The sequence below is a fragment of the Peromyscus eremicus genome, chromosome 7 (genome assembly GCF_949786415.1).
Source record: "Peromyscus eremicus chromosome 7, PerEre_H2_v1, whole genome shotgun sequence".
In the NCBI taxonomy this organism is placed as follows: Eukaryota; Metazoa; Chordata; class Mammalia; order Rodentia; family Cricetidae; genus Peromyscus; species Peromyscus eremicus.
Window position 1 is genome coordinate 80,491,057 of NC_081422.1, and position 25,650 is coordinate 80,516,706.

The 25,650-nt window shown below is 40.6% G+C and overlaps 2 protein-coding genes across 9 annotated transcripts in view; one reads left to right on the forward strand and one right to left on the reverse strand.

The window, feature by feature from the left end:
* The window catches only part of Dop1a (DOP1 leucine zipper like protein A), a 106,650-nt gene extending 98,965 nt beyond the window's left edge, over window positions 1-7,685 (forward strand). For 2 of the 5 annotated variants that reach the window (XM_059268313.1, XM_059268314.1), the window contains exons 36-39: window positions 724-888; window positions 2,393-2,522; window positions 4,155-4,205; window positions 7,072-7,685. In XM_059268313.1, the coding sequence (XP_059124296.1) occupies window positions 724-888; window positions 2,393-2,522; window positions 4,155-4,205; window positions 7,072-7,377 (652 nt within the window). In that variant the 3' untranslated portion in view covers window positions 7,378-7,685. The remainder of the gene's footprint in view (window positions 1-723; window positions 889-2,392; window positions 2,523-4,154; window positions 4,206-7,071) is intronic. The other 3 variants (XM_059268316.1, XM_059268315.1, XM_059268317.1) reach the window with 3 other exon arrangements.
* A 540-nt stretch (window positions 7,686-8,225) lies between these two features.
* Window positions 8,226-25,650, reverse strand: part of Pgm3 (phosphoglucomutase 3) — a 28,632-nt gene continuing 11,207 nt past the window's right edge. For all 4 annotated transcript variants that reach the window (XM_059268318.1, XM_059268321.1, XM_059268319.1 and 1 more), the window contains exons 5-13: window positions 19,994-20,127; window positions 18,722-18,917; window positions 16,727-16,884; window positions 15,961-16,044; window positions 13,413-13,511; window positions 11,306-11,419; window positions 10,372-10,494; window positions 9,205-9,378; window positions 8,226-8,446 (exon numbers count right to left, since the gene is read on the reverse strand). In XM_059268318.1, the coding sequence (XP_059124301.1) occupies window positions 8,357-8,446; window positions 9,205-9,378; window positions 10,372-10,494; window positions 11,306-11,419; window positions 13,413-13,511; window positions 15,961-16,044; window positions 16,727-16,884; window positions 18,722-18,917; window positions 19,994-20,127 (1,172 nt within the window). In that variant the 3' untranslated portion in view covers window positions 8,226-8,356. The remainder of the gene's footprint in view (window positions 8,447-9,204; window positions 9,379-10,371; window positions 10,495-11,305; window positions 11,420-13,412; window positions 13,512-15,960; window positions 16,045-16,726; window positions 16,885-18,721; window positions 18,918-19,993; window positions 20,128-25,650) is intronic.

Here is a 25,650-nt window from a genome sequence, read left to right on the forward strand (position 1 = left end):
ATAGTTCAGATCTAGTTCCTGAAGCTTGGAATAGATAACAAAACCAGTATGGCAGGTAACTTGTAACCAAGGTAATCAGTTTATCTAAATCTTACAGAATGTTCCCAGCAAGTATACAATAGTTTTATTCTTTTTAAAAGTAGTTTACTAATATGAATAATACATTTTTAATTCTATAAGAATTATTGCTCAATTTTATAAATTACAATTTTCCTTTAGGAATCATGTCTTTATCTTGGTAGCTAGCTCAGTATGTAATGCTTGCCATGTTGAGTATGAGAGCCTGAGGTTTATCCCAGAACACAAGTAAAAAGTCTAGGTGTGGGAGCTGGAAAGATGAGTGAGCAGTTAACTCCTGCTGCTCTTATAGAAGACCAGGATTCAGTTCCCAGCACCTACATGGCAGCTTGCAACCATCTATAACTCCAGTTCCAGGGAATCCAATGCCCTCTTTTGACGCAGGCAAACACCGGAAATGCACATGGTGTACATACAGACATGCAGGCAAACACTCATGCACAGAAAGGGAAGGCAGAAAGGGGTGGGGGTGGGGGGTACAGTGCACTCACCACCCACTCCAAGGAAGTGGACAAAGAATTTGGTTGTGATTGTTGTAATCACTGTTCATCGGTGTGGCTGTGGGAGAGACAAGCTGGTACTTTAGTCTTTCCAGGAGCCCTGGGAGCCAAAGGCCCTGCTACTGACTGCACTGTCTGCTTGCAGGACATCAGGGCCATCTGCCGCTGGTCTGGAGACAACCTATACCGGAGGTAATGGCTTCTCCACGTCCTATAACAGCCAGAGGTGGTTAAACCTCTATCTCTCTGCTTGCAAGTTTTTGGATTTGGCTCTGGCATTGCCCTCTGAAAATCTTCCTCAGTTTCAGATGTAAGTAAAAGCAAGAATAGTAAGTGGATATTTTCGGAAATACATTTGCTTTGGTCACTAACGTCCAACACTAAAGTTCTTTGTGTAGGTTGAAGTATTCATAACTTTGCCTAAAACCGTACTGTATTGGAAGGAGTGGGGCAGCACAGTTACTAGCACTAAGTGATTGCTGTGGCTATGTCCTCAGACTACTCACTTAAACCAGTGTGCCCCCTGGATGCAGAGCACTGGGGTGCAGACCCAGAAGCTACAAGTAGGATGGAGGGGACAGAGCCCAGCACTTGAAGACTGTTATGATAGCATATGTAGAAACTTCTCTATGCCATACAGCAGAGACTGCTGCCAGCTTTGAGGTTGAGAGCAGGCCCAGAAAGGAGTTTAAAATGGAGGCAGTTTGGTATTAGAGAGGCTCACTATGACAATGGCAGAACCAGAGCTGACCTGTCTGAGGTGTTGAGAGAAAAGGCTAGAAAGGGACTCAACTATGTAAAACACTGTAGAGATGTGACCTAGGATAATATGGATTGAGTGACATTAGACTTGTATTTTAGGATGTTTATTTTGGCTGTGTAGTGAGAACAAAGTGCTTAAGAAAGCAAGCATCATTTTTTAAAAAGTCAAAAATGTAAAAAGCTCCAAGACTGTTTAAACAGCAGTTGTGCCTGCTTTTACTTTTGGTGGGGCTGTCTTAGTGCTGGGGATGGAGTCCAGGTTCTTTATGCTAGGTAAGCACTCTACCCCTAAACTGTTGCATCCACAGTCCTTATGTGACTTTGGTAGTTATTGTTTCTTTTTTTAAAGGGAGAAGGTTGAGTATGTGAACACGTGCTTTTCTGTGCATGAACTCTATAGGATACAGGACAAGAGTCTAGCTACATTGATGGTTCCTATGATGGAAAGTCTTCCTTTTGGTATTCTTTACATGTTGCAATAATCAAGTTAGACTTTGTTAACATACAAACAACTATACAAAAGCAGTTTCCTTTTGAGCTTTCTGCCTACCCGTTAGCAGGAGGCTGAGGTGGGAGGATTGCAGGACTGAGGCAGTTACTGCAGAAAAAAACTTTGTCTATTAGGTAAAGAGAAAACATTTTTTAACACTGAGTTTGCTCAGGGATAAAACAGTTCTGAGCACTTTGCAAGCTGTCCTAGTATCTTATGGCTCTGAAATGGTGATTTTTTTTTTTCTTTTGGTTTTTTGAGACAAGGTTTCTCTGTATAGCCCTAGCTGTCCAGGAACTCACTCTGTACACCAGGCTGGCCTGTAACTCAGAGATCCACCTGCCTCTGCCTCCCAAATGCTGGAATTAAAGGGGTGCACCAACTTGAAATGGTGGATTCTACTTTTACTGATAACACAAACTACATAAATGAAATGCTTCCAGCTTTGACTCAGCTGTCACTTGAGTTTGCATGTGTTGGGGTCATGTTCTTTGTACTAAATTACATGGCTTATTTTCAATGGCACAGGGTTTGTGTAATACCAGTGTCCTTCCTCTGGTAGGTACCGATGGGCCTTTATACCTGAAGCTTCAGATGACTCAGGCTTGGAGGTCAGAAGGCAGGGCATACATCAGCGAGAATTTAAGCCGTATGTGGTTCGACTTGCAAAACTTCTTCGGAAAAGGGCAAAGGTACTAGAGCTTAGGAGGGTTCTTACTATGTTACTGCATATTCTGTGTTTTATTGTGTATTCTTGAACTGTGCTATATTAAATGCATTCATGAGTCATCTAATAAGTGTTTCTTGGAAAACTAAGGGCGTTATCAAATTGAAATATTTGGAAAATAAGTTCTTAGTTTTAAAGATTGATGAACTTTTAAAAACATCTTTTGTTTTTAAGAAACATCTGTTTATCATATTCATTTTTAGAAGATAGAGGAAATCTTTCAAACGTTACTTATAAATTTCTTCTTTTCAAAATGTGTGAAGACACTGGAACTAGTGCTTGAAAGAAGTCCTGAAAGTTCCTGTGACAAAGCTGAGAGCTGACTGTGTCCAGGGTAGTTGAGTTGGCCTGATGAAATGAGGTGTGAGCTGATTGAGAGCCCAGCACTAAAGGGGTGTAGAACCCATCTGTCAGGTTGGTTTCCAAAGGACAATCAGGATGAAAAGATCACACATTTTACATTCTAATAAACTTGACAGAACTGTCTTATCAAAACCGAATTAGCTAATAGACTGCATTCAGAATAAGGGGATTCACAAGCACAGAACCATTCTTTGTCCATGTAACATAAAGTACACATGCTGAAATATGGCTAAGGGGATATTTTTACTTTCCTACTTTATAACCTAGATACACATCCCATGACCTGACACAGCACCACTCTTGACTGAATCAAAAGATTTTTCCAAAACAGTACTTAACCTTTAATATTAGTTCCTCTTTCTGTAGCTCTTGTTATGCCAGGTCTCCATTTTGTATATCCACCCATCCCTGCAAATTTAAAAACACTGCTGAGAAGTGAGTCTACTAAAGTGTGACTATCAGAAAGGTAATGAAGGGACTCAAAACTATACAAATGTTTAAAAACATTTTAAAACCATGTATGTGGTGGAAATCAAGGAGAAAATGAGAATTACCAGAAACCTGTCCCGTAAACAAGGTGTAGGAAGATAAATGCTATGGTTTAGAGCATGGCCTGCGTTCTTTCTAACTAAGCATCAGGCTAACCTGCCAGTCTCTGCCCTGAAGCAGAAAGGTAATGAAATAGCTTGTTCATCATTGGGACTTTGTTAATCACATCTGTCATCGTTTTGCTTCAGAATCCTTCCAGTACATATAGTCTGGAGGTTGATCGGGTGGACTGTGAGACCAGTCTGCATGTGCTCACCTATTTTGTCTTCCAGCAATGAAATTGTATTTGATTCTCTACACAGCAAAAGGGAAGAAAGTGATTAGAAGCTTTACTTACAGGATATGAGGAACTTGCTTCTTTAGGAGCCAAATAAAAGGACAAAGTTATGGACCAAAGTCTGAGCCAGGATTTAAGAACAGAACTTTCACTTTTCTATCACAGAATGTGGGGGGAAAATCATGAATCTGAATGCAGTCAACATTTATGGGACTCTAGGCCCATGCCCTTGGCCATCCACATATCATTAGTAATGAGAAATCTCCCTTTGCCCAGAAATGGACCTACAGATAAGACAGCTCTTTGCACTGGAAAGTGTCTTCCCATCCAGATCCTTTAAACAAGGCCTTCATGGCCAAACACACTTTTTACTGGAACAAAGGCTATGAGTTCTCTTTCCTTCCACAGGACGAGGAGGACTTTAAGATTTTGGAGGGAATGGAGATGGCCAAGCATCAGGTGAGGGTGGCTATTGATGCTTGTGATATGGCAGCAAAAGCTACAAGAGAGGTAAACAGGAAGGAAGCTGCACTCCATGTATAGACTTGTGAAGTCAAAGAAAAAAAAGTTGGTCTGGAGATGTTTGGTTATTTAGTATTGAGGACAGGTACCTGAGAACAGAAAAAAAAAATTGCTGAAACATGTGTGTGCTTTTCTTGGTTAAGAGCTCAGGGCCAGGGCACAGGGGATCCTTCTTTTAAGAAAAATCTCAATAGAAATATAAAAAAATAACTATACCATGATTCTCTTATATTTCAAAATGAGGTGTAGAAGGTATAAGCAGCATTTACTTCCCTTGAGGATGAATTTGTCTTTATCCACCCTTTGCTTGACATTTAATTGCTGTTTGATTTTTTAGGGGACTAGAGGCTATATGGTAAGCCAGGAACTGTGTGATGACATTTAGTGATATGAAAGTCCCTGTTTACCCTTTAATCCAGATTAGATGCTAAATCATTGCTAATAAACTAGATGACAGCTATTTCCCATTTTTAAATCTTTTCTTTCTTACACATTTCATTTTCTATTGTAACAAACATATCTGTTTTCTTTCAGGTTTCAAAGCAAATAGGGCTGATGGTGTAGCTTGGTGGCAAAATGCTTTTAACATCCACAAGGCCTAGAATTTTATCCCTAATAAATAAATGACCTTGGGATCACATTAGGAAACAACAAAATACCAGACAAAGTCACTTTCTTAGTAACATTCAAACTTAGAAGAGAGAACACAATTTGTGAATGACCCACTTAATTGTCCTTCCTCTTTCCCTATTTTCACTTTTTTCTCCTTGTGCTGTAATATATGTGATTTTGCAAGTGCTAATGCCTTCAGTTCACTCAGCCCTTTCTGTGGGTAGACTACTTGTAGCTGTTGAGTTCATGACGTAGCCAAGAAACCAGTGTCATTTATTGCAGTTTTTGAGACAGGATCTTATATCTTGAACTCAGTCTTCCCAGGTTGCTAAGATTATAAGCATATGTTGCCACATCCAACTTAAAGTAGCTCTGTATCTTGAAATTATTGGGTATTGGTATTTAGTGAACAGTTTTTACATACATTCTCAGTTGACTTTCTGGCTGCAAAAGAAAAGTTGGCCATATCATCAGCAAGAACGCTGTGTGTCTTGCACAGGTACAACATAGTAAGTGAAAGGCAAAACTGGACTAGCCCGGATCCTCTCCCTCAGGGTCCAGCTTCCCTCCTGTGTCTAGCCCAACCCCTCATTTCTCTGTGGAATTTTTCACTGTGGAACCCTGTAATCACCTATCAAAAACAAATGAGGTCCAGCCCCTATTTGTTTTCTCCCAGGGTGTGTGGAGGAATCTAACAACCAGCTGAGGATCTAAACTTAGTGATATTGAAAGAATCTAAGCACACTGAGTTCTTTAGTCCATTCACTCTATTCTTCTAAATCAATTCTATCTACACAGCTTCTTTTCTGTACTCATACTCAGCTCTTCTGTCCCTTGTGCTGTTCTTTTCATCTTGTTCGCATCTTTGTTCCTCCAAGCATATATACATGGAGATATATATATCTCCATTAACAACTTAGCAAAAACTACAAAGTAAACTCTCAGGGACAAGTATTCTGATAAGTGTCACACTTGGCAAAGACTTGGTCAGCTAATTGGTGACTGACAACAGCTGTAGGTTATAAAAAGTTCTGGCTGTCTCTTAAAGGGATAGCTACAAGGGAAGAAACTAAACCAATGAGTGATTTAAGGAAAAGGTAAAGAATACATGTACTATTTAATGTGATTAATAATATCCAGACATGGTTAGTTAACAGCCTTTTTCTGTTAATCACCTGAATCTCAGGACCTATACATAATTAGTCTACTGAGCCTAAAATCTTGCATTAAAAACTGGTGTGGAAATAAATACAAAGTGTTAATTGTTATTTGATTCAGAGTGGGAAGTGCTGGTGGAGGAAGCTTAGGGCAACATAGGTGCCATTGATCTCTTGAAGGACTAAGATATACCAAGGCCAGACACCTGCACTATCACTTCTAGTTCACTGTAATTCTTCTGAAGAGTTCTGATCCAACAAGGCCAGGCACCTACAATTCTACTCTGTGAAAGTTCTATGAGGATACTTTGTCCGGCCAATATTTACCTTGTGAGTGGCTAAGGATGGAGAACAAGACCTCTAAGTGTCTACAGTCCACATGGAACAATTGACGTAGTATGAAGCATATTTTAGTATGTTTCTATTCATAAAAATTGTACAGTTAAATAAGAAGCCATCTTCTAGACTATCCACAATTATGTGTGCCCATAGAGTTGCAGTCATGAGATTACATGTACACATAGCATGGAAATGCACGGTAAATGGGGAGATATCATAGCTGTTATTGAACAAGAAGTTTACAACAAGAAACAGCCAATTCATACAAGAGGCAGTAATTCCTTTGCATGATGGTTTCCTCCAACAGAACTCTTGGTTCTGATAGGTTGACCTGAACTCTAGTTGTCACCTGCTGTATACTCCCATGGTCTTTTGCTACCAGCAGCTCTCAATAACCACCTATGTCAAATTTGGGCCATAAATTGATTAATTTATCAGCAGAAAGTGTATGAAAAGCTCTGAATCTGGAACTCCTCAGCTTTTGTTACATACAGACCATTTATATTAAAGTCACCTTTGCAGTCTATTTGAAAACTACTACAAAAGGGTAGTGAAGTGATAGGAAACTAGCTAATGGCAAGAAAAGGCTTCAGCAGCAGTGGTTTTCATCAAGTCAGACTTGATGCTGGCATTTCTATCCCTTTCAACCTAACAGACTTCACCTGGTAGTAACAACTCCCTTTTTGTTTCTGCAGAAGAATCCAGAGGAAGACAGCTCGGGGAGGACACTGGGCTGGGAACCGGGGCACTTGCTACTCACTCTCTGCACCATGCGCAGCATGGAGCAGCTTCTGCCCTTCTTCAACGTCCTCAGCCAAGTCTTCAACAGCAAAGTCACAAGCCGGTGCGGGGGACACTCTGGGAGCCCCGTCCTCTACTCAAACTCCTTCCCAAACAAGGACATGAAACTGGAGAACCATAAAGCATTTTCCAGCAAAGCCAGGCAAAAAATCGAAGAGATGATAGAAAAGGATTTTTTGGAAGGAGTCATAAAAACTTGACCACCACCAGTGATTCCCCAGAGTCTCAATGGAAATGTAATTATTTAAAACACACTGCTCTCTGAGTTGTATAGTTTCTTTTCCTTTTTTATATATATATGTAACAAAACACTCTTCAGGTTGTATTTAATTTAAATATTTGTAAATAAGAGCTTATGTCTGAATGTGGCCTGAATCAAGTTTAAATATAGTTGGCTCATACTGATGATGGTGCCTACGAGAGGTCTATATATGCATATATAGTCCATGGTTTCACTGTCTTGGGTTGTCTTAAACCTGCAAAATATACACCATGTTTTTTGTTTTCCCCTGATGGCTTCAAGTCTCATTTAATTTAAATTGGGTTTTCTCCTTTCTGTGGTAAACAACATCCTAGTATCAGAATGGTCACTGCTGTCAAAGCCTTCATGTATTGGGTGGAGCTGTCCCTCCACATCCCTTCCCTGAGCACTCAAGAGTAGCGGAAACCTGGACCATACATCCTAGTAGGTACAGCACAGGCCTCTGTCAGCGCAAAGAAAGATGGGCCGCCTGCCAGTTATGATGCTGCTACACAAACAAGTCTGCCGTGGAGAATTGGTTTACATAAAGTCTCCACTCTTCCCCATCTGAATCAGGTAGGTCAATGCTGCAAAACATCGTGCTTTAGGTAAGTAATCACAAGGCACTGCAAGGAGTTAATAAGTAATAAAATTTAATTTCCCAACGCCCTGCATACACTGTAAAATTAATGACTCTCAAACTATTAGAATTTAATACAGATTAAAATCAGAGATGAGCTTCATTACCAAGTCTTAAGATTTACCAGTCTCTAAACAGTTTTGTTTTTCCTGGCAGTATTTAAAAAAAAAAAAAAAAAAAAAACAGATCTAATTCCATTAGAGTGCTTTTGTAATGTCAGGATTACAAATGCCTTAGTACTGACAGTATTGTCAATAGTTGCATAAAAGTCCATTTTTCAAGAATATAAAAGTTATCTTCAGAAAGATGGTTGTGGCCTTTCTCCAATGCCTCCAGCCAGCTGAAACACCACCAAACTCACTTCATACGCAAGCCTATCTGCACTTTCCTGCAAATCACAATAAGAGATTAGGTAAGAGACAGCACCTGCATTCATCCTGGCTAGTCTAGGGAAGGATGCTTCTGATTCTGTTTCAGAGGTAGTCAAATAACCTTTTTTATCTGTCAGTAATAAGTTCCAAAGCCTATAAGTAGTGAGTTGGATTCTTCTAAATAAGTTTTCAATTCAGTTTATAAAATTTTTCCAAAATCAAGTAAGTAACCAAGCCCCTTTAAAATCAGGAAGGTTACAACTGCTGAGAATAAGTAATTCTTAGGATTTCCATCAGAGATACCCATTGTCATGTAAAAAAGTAACTGGTGATGTTTCCAGAGTCCCCATTCAAGCACAGTATGTATAAAGGGCAAATGATAAAACTGCAGAAAATACAGGTAGAGTAAGAATGTCATTTAAAGAAAAACTTTAAAAGCAATTCAAAAGTCTAGAAAGAAAAGAAAGCATTACCAGTTGCTTTGGAAATAGTAAAACTGGCCGATTCCACAAACTCACTCATGGGACTGCAGTTTTAAAGGGAAAATAATCTATAATACATTAAAATCAGCATGTGTCAAAGGATTTATTAGATACTCATGCACAGCCAGAACATCACACCCTTAAGAATCCACAATAAAGAACTGTTTGGGAACAAATTAAAGGGGGTGTGAAACTCTTTAACTATATACCTCCCAGTGCATTCAATCTTAATGTCAAAGTGAGATTCCAAACACAACTAAACAGTGATTTCTCCTCCCCTGGTCCCAGCTTACTTGTGAGTCTGCTTCTGCATATACTCGGACAATGTCTTCCGTTCCAGAGGGTCGGACAAAAGCTCGGGCAAGCTTGTACTTCTTCACCAGGTCGTTGATTGCTTCTTGGAGTCCTGGAGGAGTGACTGCTTGTCTTTCAGCATCAGTGGTGTTAATAACTCTCCTGTCTGCAACCTGAGCACAGACATTTCCTATCTGTTATCATGTTGGACTCTCTGTTCAAAATAGTCCCGCCCACAGAGTAACAGTGTGCATCAGTGAAGCAGCAGAGTAGTGAAGAGAAACTGCAATCACATTTCCTGTTTTATTTAGCTAAAACCATGTAACATTTTTAACATTTATACTAGTTAAGAAAAATTCTTCAGTATACAAAAATTTACCTTTAGCCCAACAGAACATTTCCACACATTGTCACAGAGCTCCCAATAAAACAATGGTCAATAACTATTGTCTGACCCCGGTAGTTACTGATCAAATTGTGGCAAGCTATTATATGAGAGCGCTGAGGTAAGAGTCTTCTAAATATGCCAAGAGCAAATCCAGATACTTGCAGCCATTTCTGTGAACTCTGGCTTTAATATTCCTAATTAACTTTCAACAAATTCTACTGGAGAATGTGTGGACTGATACAAATCAAATAGTCATTCATGTGAAATGCCTTTGGAGAATTCTCTCCCTTTGAGTCCAGAGACTACGGTTTACATCTAGCTCTGGAAAGCACTGTGGGGTCTGTCATCAGGGGACTCGTCAGGCGGGTGAAAACTGTGAGGCTTAAGTCTCAAAGAATGAAAAAATTTAAGTATTATGTGAACTAAAAGTTAATTCTGAAGCAACATTTTCAGTTAATAAAATTATCAGTCTTGGTTTTGCTTCAAAATAATATGGGCTGGGCTGTGAAAAATGAGGAAAGCAGAATCCTGTTTAAGCTAGTTACATAATTTTTGTCGTTTCGTTCATATTTTTTAAATGATGCATATTGATACAATACCATCCTTTGTCATAAAAGTGGAAGTACAGAATAAGTTATTTTTTTAAATTGTGAGTAAAGCAGTTAGTATAAGGCCTTCTTTCTAAGTAGAGTGTACATACAGACTGAAATAAAACCCACTCAGGGAACACTTGGAAGAACCAGCTACATTCTGAAAGGTGGTTTCATGCTCTCTTCACCTTAACTTTGAGTTGTCTGTTAGGAAGATCAACATAAATAGCATCCCACTGCTGCACAGTCAGACCCTTCAGAGCCAGGATAGCCTCAATCACCAGCATGTCAGAGATAGCATCTCCAGCTGCCTGCAAGATTGGGGAAGGAAACAAAGCATATAAGCCACCCTTACAGAAGTCCCACATGAATGCTGTCCATCTCAGAAAATCAAGCTGCCCTGTACATGTATCATTAACCATTGAGTGAATAAATAACATGAACACTAAGGAGGTGCACATAGCCATGGAAGATAACAATGATTAAACCAATTCAGGAGAAACATCTAGACTGGATAAAGATTTGGCCCTGACATCCTATAACTCAAATTCTTTCACTAGATCTCCTCTTAGATATGGTGATACTAATAAAATAAGCTTTGGTTCAAGATACACTTGAAGTTAGAGCCAAATTCTAAGCTTGCATTTCATTTGTAAAATGGAAATTATAACCTTGTCTCCTGCATTACTGCTGTGATTATAAAGAAGGGTGAATAAAATGTCCGATTCACATCAGACACTTGGATCCCCTGCCTTTTCTGACTTGGTTGTTGCTCTTCCATAGCAGTGCTGCACCTTTAACTGTAGGACTTACACGTATCTTGTTCAAACATGTAAATGTTACAATATTTTCCAAACACTGCCTTTGAAAAGTTAGCTAAACACACAAAATATATAACTCAGTAACTACTGAGTATACTTGAACACTTCAACATTTTCCTGATAAAATATCAAGAAAAGGAAGCATATAAAAATGTTCCATTTCTAGTGCAAGTCTCAACTGTGGGCACCACTGTTAGAAGCAAACCACCAGGCCAGGACGTCTCCACTTTTTATTTAATCTTTGTTCCATGTTGTGACCGACGTTAGGGTAACTCAGGGCCTCCACCTCACCAGTCCTAACCTGGTTGAACAAGTCGATGATGCTTGCAAGCATCTTGGCAGCTTTTCCTTTCTCATCCTCTGATTCTTGTGCTAGTCTCTTTATCTTCACTTCAACTGCTTCACTGAACAGTGCCTGCAGCAGAAGCATATGAAGTCAGTCACAAACTCCAGATCACTTTTCAGTCCTAGAATCCGGAGAAACTGAATAGAAAAATGATGGTAGCTTGATGTCTGCCATTAATGTTGAGATCAAATCACAGCACAAAGGGTATTACTAAGGAAAATGTTTATGGATTATAAAAATAGTTAAAAAGATAGCACTTTGACAAAAACTGAATACATATGAACTCTCTGTTCTCCAGCTCAGTTTAACTCTGTGCAGTAGGTACTGTTAAAGGATATGTGATAGGGAACATCACAAAGAGTTCATTGCACTCACTAGTATGACAGATAGTGTCAGATACTTTTACCATATACATTCCTTTCTTTCGAAGTGCCTACCTATCCTTTTATAGCCCTAAAGAGGCCAGTATTGACATTAGCACACAGTGCTCAATCACTTGAGGAAATGGGCACTTCTTGGCAAAATAAGATACAAGGTGGTCACCTGGTTTTTGTAAATTTTTACTGAACAGACACACATTTTTTTTCTATAAGTAAAGTTGAGCAGATTCAACACAGACCTTATGGACTGTAATTGGAGGTTTCTGTCCCACCAACTCCCAAATACCCAGCAGCCACTTCCCAAATAATTGACTCAGAGGCGTAATATAAATTACAAATGCTCAGCTGGTAGCTCAGGCTTATTACTAACTAGCTCTTACATTTAAATTAACCTATAATTCTTATCCATGTTTAGCCACATGGCTTGGTACACCTTTTCTCAGGTAGGGCATTCTCATCTTGCTTCCTCTGCATCTGGCTGGTGACTCCTCTGACTCCGTCCTTTCTCTCCCCAGCATTCTTAGTTTGGTCACCCTGCCTATACTCCCTTGCCTGGCTATTGACCATTTAGCTTTTTATTGAACCAATCACAGTGACACATCTTTACATAATATAAAGGAATATTTCACAACAATGGACTTCACCTTAAAAGCTTAGATCACTGAAGTTATATTTTAGTTGCATTTTGTAGAAACATATTCTCCTTCTCCTTATGTTCATGGCTCTTCCAAAAGCCAAATTGAAATTAGTGAAGAGAATGATTTAAACTACATTCAAATATTCTCATATCTACCTCATATCCATTCATGAAATGAGGTGATGTACAAAGACATTTTTAAACAAAATCTGAACTTAAAAAAAAAATCTTAAAAAAAAAGTTATGGGCTGGAGAGATGGCTCAGTGGTTAAGAGCACTGACTGCTCTTCCAGAGGTCCTGAGTTCAATTCCCAGCAACCACATGGTGGCTTACAACCATCTGTAATGAGATCTGGTGCCCTCTTCTGGCCTGCAGGGACACATGCAGGCAGAATACTGTATACATAATAAACAAATCTTAAAAAAAAAAAGTTATACCCTTTAAAATAGTGACTTTTATGGTGAAGTATGTATGACTTTTTTCCATAATAGTCCTTCTAAGAAAACCATGAAACACCACCAAAACAAACAAACAAACAAACAAACAAAAAACCTATGCTTGTATATACGTTAAACCCAATAACACTTTATTATAGATACTGAACTAATCTCGGTAAGAAGTGGGAATATTTTAAGAAAATGAACAGTACATCTAAAATAATTTATTGGGGTTTTCTGGGGGGTGTGTGTGTGTATGCATACATGTTGAGGCCAGGACTCCTCAGGTATTCCTCAAGTGCTGTCCACCTTGTCTGGTGAGACAAAGTCTTGCATTTGAAGGGCTCACTGATTAGGCTCGGTTGGTTGGTCATTGATCACCTGTCTCTGCCTCCCCAGTACTGATCAAACTCAAGACCTCATGCCTGGTTACCCAACTGAACTCTCCTCAGCCCATTTAAAGAACAAATTGGTACACTTCTTCACAGAGGATCATTAGAGTCTTTAAAATAGACATTTGATTCTATCTAAAGGTGTATGTTGATCATGTCATTTCCTACTACCTAGTCATTGAACAAACTACAACAGAAATCTATTATTAACTTACTGTGCCATGCCCATTTGCTTCAAAATAAACTCCAATGTCAAACTCTTGGGCCTTGTGATGCAAATGTTTGACACCAGTTTTGGTGCAATAAACAGGCACCTACAACACATTAAAGAAAAACAGCAACAGTTAATAGAGAGTCAAAAGTTAGATATCTGTTATTCCAGAAATAAAACAAGGCACAAAATCGGGGACCTCCCTCTGGGGCGAAAGACAATAAAGGCTTAAAACACCCACACAAGGAATGACTGCAAGTAGGTGGCATTCTCTGCCTTCAGAGGGTTGCCTGAGCTGCAGTATGGAGAATGGAGGACAAAGGTCTGCATGCTTTTTCAATGAAGGGCCAATCCTTCTTTATAGGAAAATATCATACACTATGCAGGCTATATGGTCTCCCACAATCATTCTGTAGTATTCGGAGGCAGCCACAGACCTCACCTAAACAAATGTGCAGGACACTCAATATTCCAATAGAAGTCTTATAAACAGTGACAAGCTAGATCGAGTCCCCTGACTATTTCTTGCTAACTATTGGCTTAGAAAGTTAAGAAAGGCCAATTAGGGATGGGTGTGGTGGCACACACCTTTAATCCTAGCACTGGAGAGACAGGACAGCTGTTCTGTAGAGTGGTTCCAAGACAGCCAGGGCTACACAGAGAAACCCTGTCTTGAAAAATGAACGTAACAATAACAAAAAGGCAGTTAGACTTTCAAGACTGATCACAGATAGACCGCCAGTCTATCAAAGGTGGGTCTAACAGATTTAGAAAAAACTGACAGAAACAAAACTACAAGAGAGACATCCAGTAAGGGCAGCATTTATTGGACTTAATTATAGGATGGCAAAGGCCAAAATACTTAACCAAAGGAAAAATGGGTTGACAAGTAACAGTTTCTGGTGTGTATTAAGTTTCTAAACATACTAGGTACATACAGATGAAATTTTCAAATTAAACACTCATGCACTAAATAACATTCTGACAGACAATGGATGCTGCAGTGGTACCAGAAGATCAAGTCTCCTAGTGAACAGACAATGGATACTGCAGTGGTACCAGAAGATCAAGTCTCCTAGTGAACAGACAATAAATGCTGCAGTGGTACCAGAAGATCAAGTCTCTTAGTGAACAGACAATGGATGCTGCAGTGTTACCAGAAGATCAAATCTCCTAGTGAACAGACAATGGATGCTGCAGTGGTACCAGAAGATCAAGTCTCTTAGTGAACAGACAATGGATGCTGCAGTGTTACTAGAAGATCAAATCTCCTAGTGAACAGACAATGGATGCTGCAGTGGTACCAGAAGATCAAGTCTCTTAGTGAACAGACAATGGATGCTGCAGTGGTACCAGAAGATCAAATCTCCTAGTGATGCCATGGCCATCAAAGCTGAATACACTCTATGTTCACACAATGACATCAACTCATGTCACACTACTGCATTTCTCAGAATGTGTCCTAGGGTCAAGCACTAACCCCATGAAAAGCCCTGAAGTGAAGCCACTGTAACTATATATTTAAAGTAGAGCAAAAGGTGAGCAGACTCCATGATGTTTTGTTTCTTAAAAAGCAGGAAATTGACATGAAATTTCATTTCTACTTCCCCAGAAAACTGACCAAAGTAGACATCAGCTGGCCTAGGCATACTTCTTGGTCCCTTTTTTACCTACTGTGCTGACTCACTTATCTGCCCAGAGCCTGCAGGAATTTGGAGAAAAGCAAACAGCTTCCAATTTTGTCTATGAACCCTAGACTCTGAGCAGGGAGTGTGAAGAGTCTGGCTCTTAAATCAAGTCCATGAAGCCAGATCATGATGAACACATCACAGGTAGTGTGCTAAAGAGAGCACAGCAAGGACAGGAAATAACCTCACTCACCTACTCCAAGAGCTAAGCAAACACATTCCATTTCATACATACTCCCAACACAACAGATGATTACTGGTACAGATTCTCTCGCTACCTAATGTTAGGCTCACCAAAGCACAACCAGATACCATCCTTGGCCATCTCTCAAGTGTGCCTAGAGGTGAGGGGCCTAGCTGAAGGAAGTTGGTCACCGGGGGACCTACTTTTCTATCCTTACTTCCTGAGTGACCCAGTGTGTCCGTGTGCCTCACACTCCTCCCATACCTTTCCCACAGTGTGCTGTTTGCCTTCACACTGAGGCAGAATAAGCCCTTCCTTGCCTAAGTTGCTTCCCAGGTCTTTGATCATAGCAATGAAAAGATACAGGTGCACTATTACCTTATGGTTTGTGTTTGAAAGAGGCATCTTCAGGCCCCTAAGTAGTCATGATTGCAAATGGGGCTCAATTAGCCTTTAAAAAGATTTGCATTCACTATAAGATCACAGAATTCAGGGTTTTATATGCTCCAAGGTGAAAGCCTCCCTCCCTTCTACACCAGGGACATGTGAGACTTCTGATCCTAGTCACTATCACCTGGACAATGGCTCAGCTTTGTTCACTGTTCATGTAGTAACATTATTTTCCTCACAGAATTACCACACTATTCAGAAATGACCCCAAACTGAAGACAATGTGATACCTTCATAACTTCTTCAAGATATCTTGTGGAACTTCCATTTGCATATGCAGTCTGTACGACACCAATATTCAGACTTTCTCCAATCTAGAAGGAAACAATGACACACTGAACTCACCATCAAATGCACAGGAGCCTTTGACACAAGTGAGAGTCGTAAAGGCAAGCAGAATCAGCCAGTTCTGCCCTGGCTTGCTTTAAGCAATAAATAGTATTCTAAAAGAAAGCATACTCTATGAAGAAAATAGTCTAAAATACTTGCAAGCACAGTTTTATAGTGAACCCTCTTTAAGACAATGTGTGATCTCTATAAATTATTAATAAACCTTTTCCAGATTATTGTAATTTCCAACTATATAACAGATTCAGGGATTTTCCAAAAGAGGAAAAAAATCAATTACTGAACTTATCATAATCACAGTAATAATAATCTCAGGTATTATGTGTTCTTAGAATTGGATGCTTTACAATGATGATAGAATTCTCAGTAATGGATGCATCATCAATTTTAAAGAAACCAAAACTGCATGAAGCTGCAGATAAAGTCAAACCAGTATAAAGAAAAGCAGCATACTACAGTCATCTAGAATACCATCTTTACTAAGACCAAAGCCTCTATGCTGAAATGGCTGCAACTTCCACTTATTTTTGTTTTGAGGCCACAAATATCAGGAATTCCCCATACACCGTAGCGCTGAGACACTCAAAAGACTCGGATGTGGAAGTGCTCCCTAGCAAGTCTGCTTGCTCCCTAGCAGACCCACCTTACCTCCAACAGTAGCTCTTTAAGGAAACTGCTAATTAACGTCGCTATCTTGTCTCCATCTATGAGATGAAAGTGACCATCTGCATCGCAGTAGTAATACACAATCCTGTCTGCATCCCCATCAAAGGAGCAGCATCTTTCATTGGACTTCATTTCCATTCCTAGCACACAGGAGGATTTAGAGTGCATTTTAGACTAAGAAATAGGAATAAAACTCACTATATAAAATGTTAGATTTTTCTCTGACACACACACAATTATTTTCTCAATATAGCAGATCAAAATTAGCATTATATGCTACAATACAGCACATTCACTATAAATTTTTCAAGAGATATTTTAAAAGATTCTTCCCAAATACAAACCAATGTCACCAGTTTTAAATACTAGTGTCTACTGGTGCTCTTTTTGAAGACAGGATTCTCACTATGTAGTCCAGGCTGGCCTCCAATTTAAGAGTCACCTTCCTCTGAGGGCTGGGATTAAAGGTGTGTGCCACACTCCCAGCTGCTGGTACTTTTCTTGCAGGTTAAATTCTTGCAAAGCAAACTAAAAAAAAAAGGGCCCTCAAATCTATTCATGCTGAAATGTGCTATTATACTAAAATAAAATTTTATTAACCAGTTGGTTTGGCTAGGCAAGTTTCCCATATAATTTTTTAAAACTTAAGCGATTTCTAAATGTAAGATTTCTAAAAGTACCATACTATCCTTTATATATTAAAAATAAAAATCAGCAGTAGATAAGGTATGTGCTTTGATTTAATTCTAATATAAGTATTTCATCTACTTATACTAACAGTAATAAGAAATGTAATCAGGAGCACAGCATTATAACTTTCAAGAGCTCACTGAGAATTTTCATAAAGTCATTGAAACTTCAGCAACTGTTACATCAGATTTACTAGAAAACCTTGCTGTCCCTGAACAAGGATGGAGCAGACAAAGCCAGACTGTTAGCCTTGCTGCCTGGAGGAGTGGGGGGTTGGGTCTCTTTAGAACACAGAGGCAGCCAATGCAGCAGAAGGAGACCTCAACAATCAGACAGACGGAGGGAGGTCTAGACCCGAAGGACAGGTAAAGTAATACCAAAATAAGCACTACGGTGAAAAGGCTGGATAAACTAAAATTCTAAATGCTTACTACAGTAAGGCAGGACAGTCCAAACAAGTGACAAGACTCCAAATGCAAGACAGTTGTGGAGTGGTGGCAGCTGGTTTATAATGTGAGGAGATGGAGATTTGATGATTTTGATAGAGAAATCAGAATTATTCAACAGTGAAATAAAAACGCAAATGAGCACAGGCAAATACTCAGCAGTCCAAACAATCCATCTGCAAGCCAGGCAAGGTTAGCAGACAGCATCCTAGGTCCGTAAGAGAGCACTTTGAATACCTCTTTACTACACCATTAAAACCTGACCAGGCTTCTCCCGAATACCTCTTTACTGCACCATTAAAACCTGACCAGGCTTCTTCCGAATACCTCTTTATTGCACCATTAAAACCTGACCAGGCTTCTTCCTAATCTTCCCATGTGGGGACCAGTGAATGCACTGATGCTTTAAAGGCAGCTTTCTATTCCCTTTCCAGCCAGTCTAGTGCAGACACCAGGAAGACGAAGCTGCTGATTGCTGCCTTTGGAACAGCGATTCTCAGTGTGCTCACTGGACCTGAGCCACCAGCAAAGCCTGGCAACTGAATAGGAAGAGGACTTTCCAACCTAAGGGCATCCCAGCCTCCCTCGACAGACTGAATGAGAAAGGAGCGGGGCCACCTGTGTGCTGATGAGACACTTGGACTCTGACAGGATCTCAATTCTGAGGGCTGCCATGCTACTGTGCTGTTTCCTGTCTGAGCCTTCAGCAAGACCTGACCAGTTTTTGAATGGCTCTTAGGAGTGGGAAGATTTCTAAGGACCCAAAGGTGGCAGAGCCAGGACGAGTGGTGTGACTCTTCCCTCGGAGACAGCGTAGGTAGACACTGCTGCTGGGACGTACCCTGTGGGGGTTTCTGGTGACTTTTCACGAAGTCAGCACCGCACAGGTGATTGAGACGCCCCTCAGTCCCGTCATTAAACAGCTGAACCAACAGTCCCTGGGAGAAGTAGTGTTCCATTTCTTTCAGCTTCAAGGCCCCTATGCCGTTGGCACAGTCGACCTTAACCGATCTGTTTTCATCTCCACTGCAGGAAGCCTTCAAAGGAAAAAGACAGGGAAGGAAAACAAGTCACCAAAGTGAATCACCAAGTGCGCATGCATGAATGTATACATGAAAAGGTCCTCTGTTATTTCCATGTACATGTCTAATTTAACACAGAAAACCTGCATACAGTCAGAGGAATTACAAACCAGCAAAGTAAACCTGGGCAACACAGCAGTGGTGCCATGGAATGAACAAGCTACAGAGGCAGCTGCATGAGAACTGAGCCCCGACAGAGCATGGCCCATTAAAGTACCAGTCCTCACTTCCTGACTGTCATATAAATGTGCAGATGAGCAGGCCAGGCGGTGGTGGTGCACGCCTTTAATCCCAGCACTCAGGAGGCAGAGCCAGGGGGATCTCTGTGAGTTCGAGGCCAGCCTGGACTACCAAGTGAGTCCCAGGAAAGGCGCAAAGCTACACAGAGAAACCCTGTCTCGAAAAACCAAAAAAATAAAGAAAGAAAGAAAGAAAGAAAGAAAGAAAGAAAGAAAGAAAGAAAGAAAGAAAGAAAGAAAGAAAGAAAGAAAGAAAGAAAAAATAAATGTGCAGAGGAGCACACAGGTGTCTGACTAACATGAGCACTCTCTGCAAGGCATGTAATATCACCGGGCACATTGAGGGCTTGGGGATTTTTTGTTTGTTTTATAATTATCAGTCTTTCACCAGTCCCCACATCAAACTCTGAATTCTTTGAGAACAAGCACTATCAGGTGAATCACATCCTGCATATGTCTCCAGATTAAACAATGGAGTCTACCTAAAAGAAATTCCCTCCTGGCAGTACTTTCTCAAGCCAGTAGCATCTACATTATAATCAAAGTCATCCCAGTGACTACTGATAACCACAAGCAAAGACATCATGAGGTTTCCCAGGATGCACCTTGCCATTATATACTCACCATCACACACAGAACAGAGCCTGGGCTCTGCCAGAGAGAAACTGGAGCCAAGTCACATTTGGAGAAAAGAAGGAGGCCAAGTGGTGAGCTATGGTAGTTAGGTTGTTGACTGACTGTATTTCTATATTCACCTGTTGAAATTCTAATCACAATGGACAAATGTCTCACCTGTTTGGTAAGTTCTACAAAAGCCTTGGAGAGTTTCTGGCAGTAACCTTCGATGGTGGCCTTTCCATACCGGTCTCCGGAATTCCGACAATACACCATGTAGTGTAGCTGAGGTGTGGTCAACAGGCCATAATCTGCCAAACACACCCAAAAGGCAGGTCAGCTCACTTATTAACAAAAGAAGCTCACATGAATTCATACCTTAAGAATGTTAGATCCATCTGGGAGTCCAATTGGCGAGAATGAGGAGGGTTTATATGAGAGAGAATTGTTGAGACCAAGGTCGGATAAAGCACAGAGACAAATAGCCAAACAAACGGAAACACATGAAATATGAACCAATGGCTGAGGGGTCACCAACTGGATCGGGCCCTCTGAGTGGGTGAGACAGTTGATTGGCCTGGTCTGTTTGGGAGGCATCCAGGCAGTGGGACCGGGTCCTGTGCTCATTGCATGAGTTGGCTGTTTGAATCCTGGGGCCTATGCAGGGTCCCTTGGCTCAGCATGGGAGGAGGGGACTGGACCTACCTGGACTGAGTCCACCAGGTTGATCTCAGTCTGTGGGGAAGGCTTTGCCCTGGAGGAGATTGGAATGGGGGGCGGGCTGGGGGGAAGGTGAGGGGGGCGGGAGGGGGGAGAACGGGGGAATCTGTGGCTGATATGTAGAACTGAATTGTATTGCAAAATAAAAATTAAAAAAAAAAAAAAAAAAAAGAATGTTAGATCCAAACCGGCCACTCCCCCCAGAAAAAAGATAGCAGTGCTAGTGACATTGTCCTGAACAGAAGGACTTTGACCTAATAAACAGAAAGACTACTTGGTTGGTTTCGTTTCTTCGAGACAGAGTTTCTCTGTATAACAGCCCTGGCTGTCCTGGAACTCACTTTGTAGATCAGGCTGGCCTCCAATTCACAGAGATCCATCTGTCTCTGCCTCAGTATCAGCTCAGGTCCCCACCCTGCTGACTGTGACATAAAATCTGCTTGCTTTTCCACCATTTTGTGCCTCTTTCTGCTCCCCCCCCCCCACACACACACACACAGAGCCTTCACAGTTTAATCACCAATAAATCTTTGTTTCTACCCATGGGTGGTCTAGTTTGGTGACTTATCCCAGAATCTCAGAAAATATGAACACAAAACTTTCAAAATATCCAAATGCACAAACATCCACTGGCATTATGATGGCTAACATTATATTTTAAGTTTTAATTACTGTTCTTAAGCAATCTATAAAACAAAAATGCCTCTAACCTATAAGCTCCACTTTCCCAAGGATAGACTAACTTCCCAGAGTGCTGGGTGATGTTCTTGTAATTGCCTGGTCTTGAACAATTCTTTATTATTATTATTATTATTATTATTATTATTATTATTTATTTATTTATTATGTATACAGTGTTCTGCCTGCATGCATGCCTGCAGGCCAGAAGAAGGCACCAGATCTCATTATAGATGGTTGTGAGCTACCATGTGGTTGCTGGGAATTGAACTCAGGACCTCTGGAAAAGCAGTCAGTGCTCTTAACCTCTGAGCCATTTCTCCAGGTCCTGGTCTTGAACAACTTTTAGAAAAATGTTGTTCATGTATGACAACAAACTACGTCTGTAAACAAGTCTGCTTGCCCTGACTGCATATAGACAGGCTGCATACCTGATTACACGTAGGCAGGAAGTGCGTCAGGATGTATGGAGGTGTGAAGTGTACAGCCTTCTGAGTGTTGCCTTTATAAGCCCCTGACTAATGTCACTGGGTGCTACACCTCAGAAGTCCTGAATCTCAGGCACAGATCTGGTACCAGTATCTTAATAAAGCCTCTTCTTTGCTTAAAATTTATTCATGGTCAGACTGGTATATCTCTGAACAACCCCAGTGCCATAACAGTATCATTATAAGGACATGTTGCATAATTCTAAAAGAATTGTAAACTACTAATAGCAAAAAGTTAATGACTTAAAACAGGTTACAGATAAAATTCAAATGAACCATCCTGAAAACCACCCAAATTATAGGATAAGAGAAAAATCTCAGCCTAGTGTGGCAACACACATCTTTAATCCCAGCACCTGAGAGGCAGAAGTAGGTGGATCTTTGAGTTTGAGTCTCGAAATAAAAATAAATAAATAAAAAGACAAGGGAGAGGGAAAGAGGGGGCACTCTCTTTGAAAGGAATTCTTCATCACTCGAGAGGAATCATCAAACCTACATCTATGTGACTCCCAGGAGCAGGGCTGAAAGCATCCTTGAAGACATCACTCTAAGCAGAAGTAGACCTGGGGCTTTAAGCAGGAAAACAAGTCCACACTGGGCTAAGATGAGGGACCCAGCAGAAGAATAGCCCTTCATACTGCTGAAGCCTCATTCACGCTATAAGGGTGCATCAGGGCTGGGTCACCCCAAGTCTGCACCCCCTGCAGTGTCTTAGCAGTGAGGAGAGCTGCAGGAAGCCCTCAGGAGCTGTCTCCACCGGCACAATGTATGGAGACATACAATGCCTTGTGTGGCACTGCGGTCCCACTGTACATCAGCACAGAACCCGAAAGACCCCATCACTAACAAACTAAAGCAGACTCAGTCAGGCAGTGGCCAAGGGGCCTGGTAGAACACTAAGCTTTACCAAAGAGTATGTTTGTCAGGCATCTTAACACATGTGCCACCAGTAACTTCCCAAGGAAACAAACAGCTATCCTTCAGACACAGCTGGACACAGAACACCAGGAGCAAGAAGCAAGAGAAATGAATGTCAGGCGTGAGCTAGACCAGTGGTTCACAACCTTCCTAATGCTACAACCCTTTAATACAGTTCCCTTGTGTTATGGTGACTCCCAACCATAAAATTATTTCACTGCTACGTCATAACTAATTTTGCCACTGTTATGAATTGTAATGTAAATATCTGATATGCAGGATAGCTGATATGTGACCCCCAAAGGCTGAGAACTACTGAGCTGGATGAAAACTCAAAGGAAGAGTTTGCAAGGAGGCATAGGAACATTTAAAGGTCCTGGGTCGTCAGCCACACAACAGAACGGTTCCAGAGGCCAGTCGCTCTGGGGAAAGGATTTGAGAGGAGGTGTGGAAAAATGTGGATAATCACCTACATTAATTAAATGGAAATGGTCCAAAATAAAATAAATTATTCTAAAAGACATGCTAAAGGAGAAAACAAGGATTTTGAGAGCAATACTGAAATTACCAAATACTGAGTGTACTCCTTTGCTTTCTGCTGCTATAACAAACACCATGACCAAAAGCAACTTGGGGAGACAAGGATCCTCCAGGGAGGGAGGCCAGGGCAGGAGCTCCTGGCAGGAACTGAAGCAGAGACCATGGAGGAATGCTGCTTGCTCCAGATTGCTCTCCACGGCTTTCTCAGCTGCCTTTTTTACACAGCCCAGGCCTCCTGTACTAGAATGGTAGTCCACAATGGGCGGGGCCACTCCCATACTGATCAGCAGTCAAGACAATGCCCTGCAGACATGGCCATGGGCCAATCTGATAGAGGTTAATTCTCCAGTGAAGTTCCTTCCCTCTTCTCAGGTGACAAAGACTAATGGGCACACTATGTAACTGTTACACACACTCAAAGAAAAGCACTGTCCCATCCCCTCCCTGAAACCTAAAAGTTATTTTTCATAGCACTAACCTTAACCAAATCCCCAAATCCTTTGAATTCAAGAAAAGCTCCAGGATTTTCCACTGCCCATGTCTTTAATCACTCCTACACAAAGCGCACTGCATACGCCCTGATTTCTTTTTCCCCCAACTCCCTTCTCTTTAAGAAGTGGTGGCTTAAAGTAAAAATGGTCCATTATTCTTGTGCATAAAATCTCTTACTTGGGCCCCGCTGCACATGGACACAATCCAAATCCTCATTTTTGAAGTTATTTGGCCCTGCTTCCCTCCCTAGTCTTACTGCCCACCGCAAGTGGCAATTCCATTAACCTACCTTGAAACAGCTGAAGGGAGACTGTGGGGCGTTTACCCAACCACCCCCACAGTTCCCCAGAGTTTTCTTGAGTGCAAGCAGCAGGAAATATTAGATAGAAGGATTTATTGCGGAGAATATCGCGGAGATAAACAGAAAATAAAGGATAGCCTCGAGAGGGCCTGGAACCTTTTCCAATGGCCCCGACTGTCTCTGCCCCAGGGTTTTTATAGAGACGCCAAGGGGTGGAGCAAAAGACCTCCTCCCCCAGCACAGCCAAGTGCAGACCATCCCAGACACCTGCACTCAGGCCCGTGGTCTAATCATCCTCTATGAGGACCTGCTGGGTAAAGCCACGAGGAACCCGAGAACGGGCTCCCACAGGTCCCCCTTTCTTAATATATATAAAAATAACTATTAATGGCTTACAGCAATCTCCATAGCTGTTACACCTCCAAGTATGGGAGTAGAGGATGATATAGATGGCATTTCTCTTTTGAATTAGGTCCAAGGTGACTACAGCAGTCTTAGCTGCCTCAAGCCCTTTCTAAGCCAAAAACTCTTAAGGCGACTACAAACTTAAAGAATCCCTTAGCTTCATCGTTACCATTAACAGGTTAACATAAACATTGCTATACATAGCCACAATTCTCTCAGTCTTACAACTCAAAGCAAACTCTTAACAGAACCATTTGAATTAGCATATATGGTGCTATATATAGTTAACAATTTTCTCCGTCTTACAACTTTAACTCAATCATTTGAATTTTCTTGTTAACAGAACATAGGAAAAACTTCGATGTATTCACATCAAACTTAAATATTTCCTTAACTCCACAAAACCAGGTGCATTAATATCAATAGGGTAAATATAATTTCTGCAAACATAATTCAACCTCATAACTCCTCCTTTTCTTTATAATTTTTTTAAACAAAATCTAAAACCTAGTTAGAAGAACCCAAACTCATACAATTCCTACAAACCCATATTGAAAAGCAATCTTCTCAATCTAACCATTAACACTTTGAAAACTTAGCAAAACATCCAAAAGCAGTTTCTTAATAAAACTCTTTACACTTTAAAAGTAGTCTCTTAATATACCCCATTTGCATTTCTTACTAACAAAAACATGACATTAATCCACTCAAACAATTTTTGAAATTAGACTAAGGAATATTAACTCTCCCCCTTTTCTTTATAATTTAAGCAAAATCTCAAGCCTAGTTAGAAAACCCAAACTTCTGTTTAAACAGTTCCGTTTGTAACACAAACCAGTTCCATAAGTAATTCCATTTTTACACAAACAGTTCCACAAAACAATTGCATTTTTAACACAGAATACATGAATCACCAATTAATAAAGCATACATGCATACACAAAACTGCATCTTGATTCTAGGTAGAAATAAGTTTCCTCATTTAAACAGTTCCACCTTTAACCCAATTCCAGCAAACAGCTCTAGGTCATCACTACGAATAAACTCAAAATTGTCCCATTGCAATGAAATCTCCACCGTTCACTTCATCTCTTAAGTCCCAAAATTCACATGATAAATTCTGGTACGAGCCCTCCAAATATGAAGAAATCCATAACCAAAATCTCTTTGTAGTTTTATCTCATTTTAAGTTCAAAAAGTTCAAACAAGAAATAAATTCTGGTATCAGGCTTTCACACTTCAAAATATGAAGAGACGTTCTTCAACCAAAACTTTTTGCAGTTAACAATCCT